Raw genomic sequence first — 1,787 nt, 5'->3', positions numbered from 1 at the left:
CTTAAGGGTAGTGTGGGAAATACTTAAATGAATGGTCACTTGGTGGCATTATTGCTACTTACAAGTTGCTTATTCTTTGCAACCGGACAGGCCAGATCTTCAAACCTGTCTTCGTGATTTAAAATCTGTGTGATCTTGGGTAAATTACTCTGAGCCTCATTTTCCAATATATAAAATAAGCATCTATCTTTAAGGATAAATTAAAACAATTTATGGTAACAAAACAAATATAATGACATAAGCTGGGTGCTAGAGGATAACCAGAAGTTCAACAGCTAAAGAGTAAGGATAAGGACCCTTTTATGGTAAAAAAAAGAAGACATCGTTCCTGCCCTTGATGAATTTGCAGTGTGCTGATGCCCTATTTGCAGCTGTGCCACAGGATGTTGGACAGTATCTGCTTCAGAGGAGGTGTAAAATAATAATTTGATGAATGAAAAAAAAAACAAAAAACGAATGAATTCTCCGCTATTGGTACACAGGGTGGTTTGTGAACCCAGAAGAGGGACTACCAGAGTGGATATTTAGGGGCGGCTTTCCGGAAGAAATGACAGTGATTACTGATTAGGATTGGATGGGGTAAATGCCTCTTTGTTGAGATGACAGCTTAAGCTAAAGCTGTGAAGAGGAAAGTAATATTAGGTGTCTGGGAATTAGTTCGGTTTGCAGAAGGGACATGTGGGGTGGAGGAAAGAAATTCTGGGGTTAAGTAGGGGTAAAATCTTAAAGGGCTTTGCACATCAAGTTCAATGGTGCAAATACTTATCCTAAAGGATTTAAGCAGACTAGTGCTTTGGGTTTTGAATGCTTACTCTGCTAGAACGTGGTAAAAACTGGGGCAATGACTCAGAGCTGGGACAGTATGTCATTTTGAGAGAAATGCAAGTTCTGTGGAGAAGTGAGACAAGAATTAGGTAGAGCTGGAAAACCCACAAAGAATCTGATCATGAAGGGTCTGATGTCTTTTACTGTATTTGCAGCCTGGAGCCAAAGAAAAAATTTAAACAGGGAAATGATATAATCGTACTTATCTTCAAAAAATAACTGGCAGCAAAATGAAAAAATAACTGGAAAAGAAAAAGTCTAGGGGCAAAGTAGGGAAGCGATTTTCTTCTTAAATCTCTGAAAGACACATTGCAATGAACCAATAGACAGATGAAGTTTTCTTGCCTCTAAGTCTCTTGGAAATTTCTAAAACAGAGCTTAATCTATTGAGAGATACCATGTACTTTCACCAGTACTGCTAGAGGATGTGTTTGTCTAAATGAAAAATACATGCACCCACATACAATGCACATACAGGACTTAGAAAAGAAAAAGAGATTTCAGCAATCTTCTATTTCATATAAGTTTTACTCATACTTTATATGAAATTGTTAACGATAGCGGTGGTGATAATTACAGAGAAATTCCAAGAACCAGAAAGGGACATGCCCATTCATTTAGATATCAGGCATAGCTCATACTATTCAGATGGAGTTAATAACTCCCTGTGGCTCCTGTTGAACCCTTGGCAGGCTGAGGCTAGAGTACTAAGGGAGAGGATTCTCACTTCTTTTGGCCTGGCTGGAGGTACAATGCCAGCACATTGCAATAGCTGCAAAGGCTAAGAAGATCAGTGGGACATGGAAAACATCAATCTATTCCCATTTCATCAGGATAGAATGATGCATGAGATGGAATGGTAGTGAATTGAAAAAGGTAAGTTCAACTTATAGATAATGACAAGACTATTTTAAATAATGCCAAATAGTATTCACAACCTATTTTTATCTTTACTCATAAAC

The 1,787-nt window shown here is 37.9% G+C and overlaps 1 protein-coding gene across 1 annotated transcript in view; it reads right to left on the bottom strand.

Moving 5' to 3' along the window:
- GRIA4 (glutamate receptor, ionotropic, AMPA 4) overlaps positions 1 to 1,787 on the bottom strand; it is a 548,228-nt gene that overhangs the window by 95,792 nt on the left and 450,649 nt on the right. The window contains exon 5 of the mRNA XM_012659122.1: positions 813 to 888. Within this exon, the coding sequence (XP_012514576.1) occupies positions 813 to 888 (76 nt within the window). The remainder of the gene's footprint in view (positions 1 to 812; positions 889 to 1,787) is intronic.

Source organism: Propithecus coquereli, unplaced genomic scaffold (genome assembly GCF_000956105.1).
Source record: "Propithecus coquereli isolate 6110/MARCELLA unplaced genomic scaffold, Pcoq_1.0 Scaffold6, whole genome shotgun sequence".
In the NCBI taxonomy this organism is placed as follows: domain Eukaryota; kingdom Metazoa; phylum Chordata; class Mammalia; order Primates; family Indriidae; genus Propithecus; species Propithecus coquereli.
This window is presented reverse-complemented; position numbering and strand designations above follow the sequence as displayed.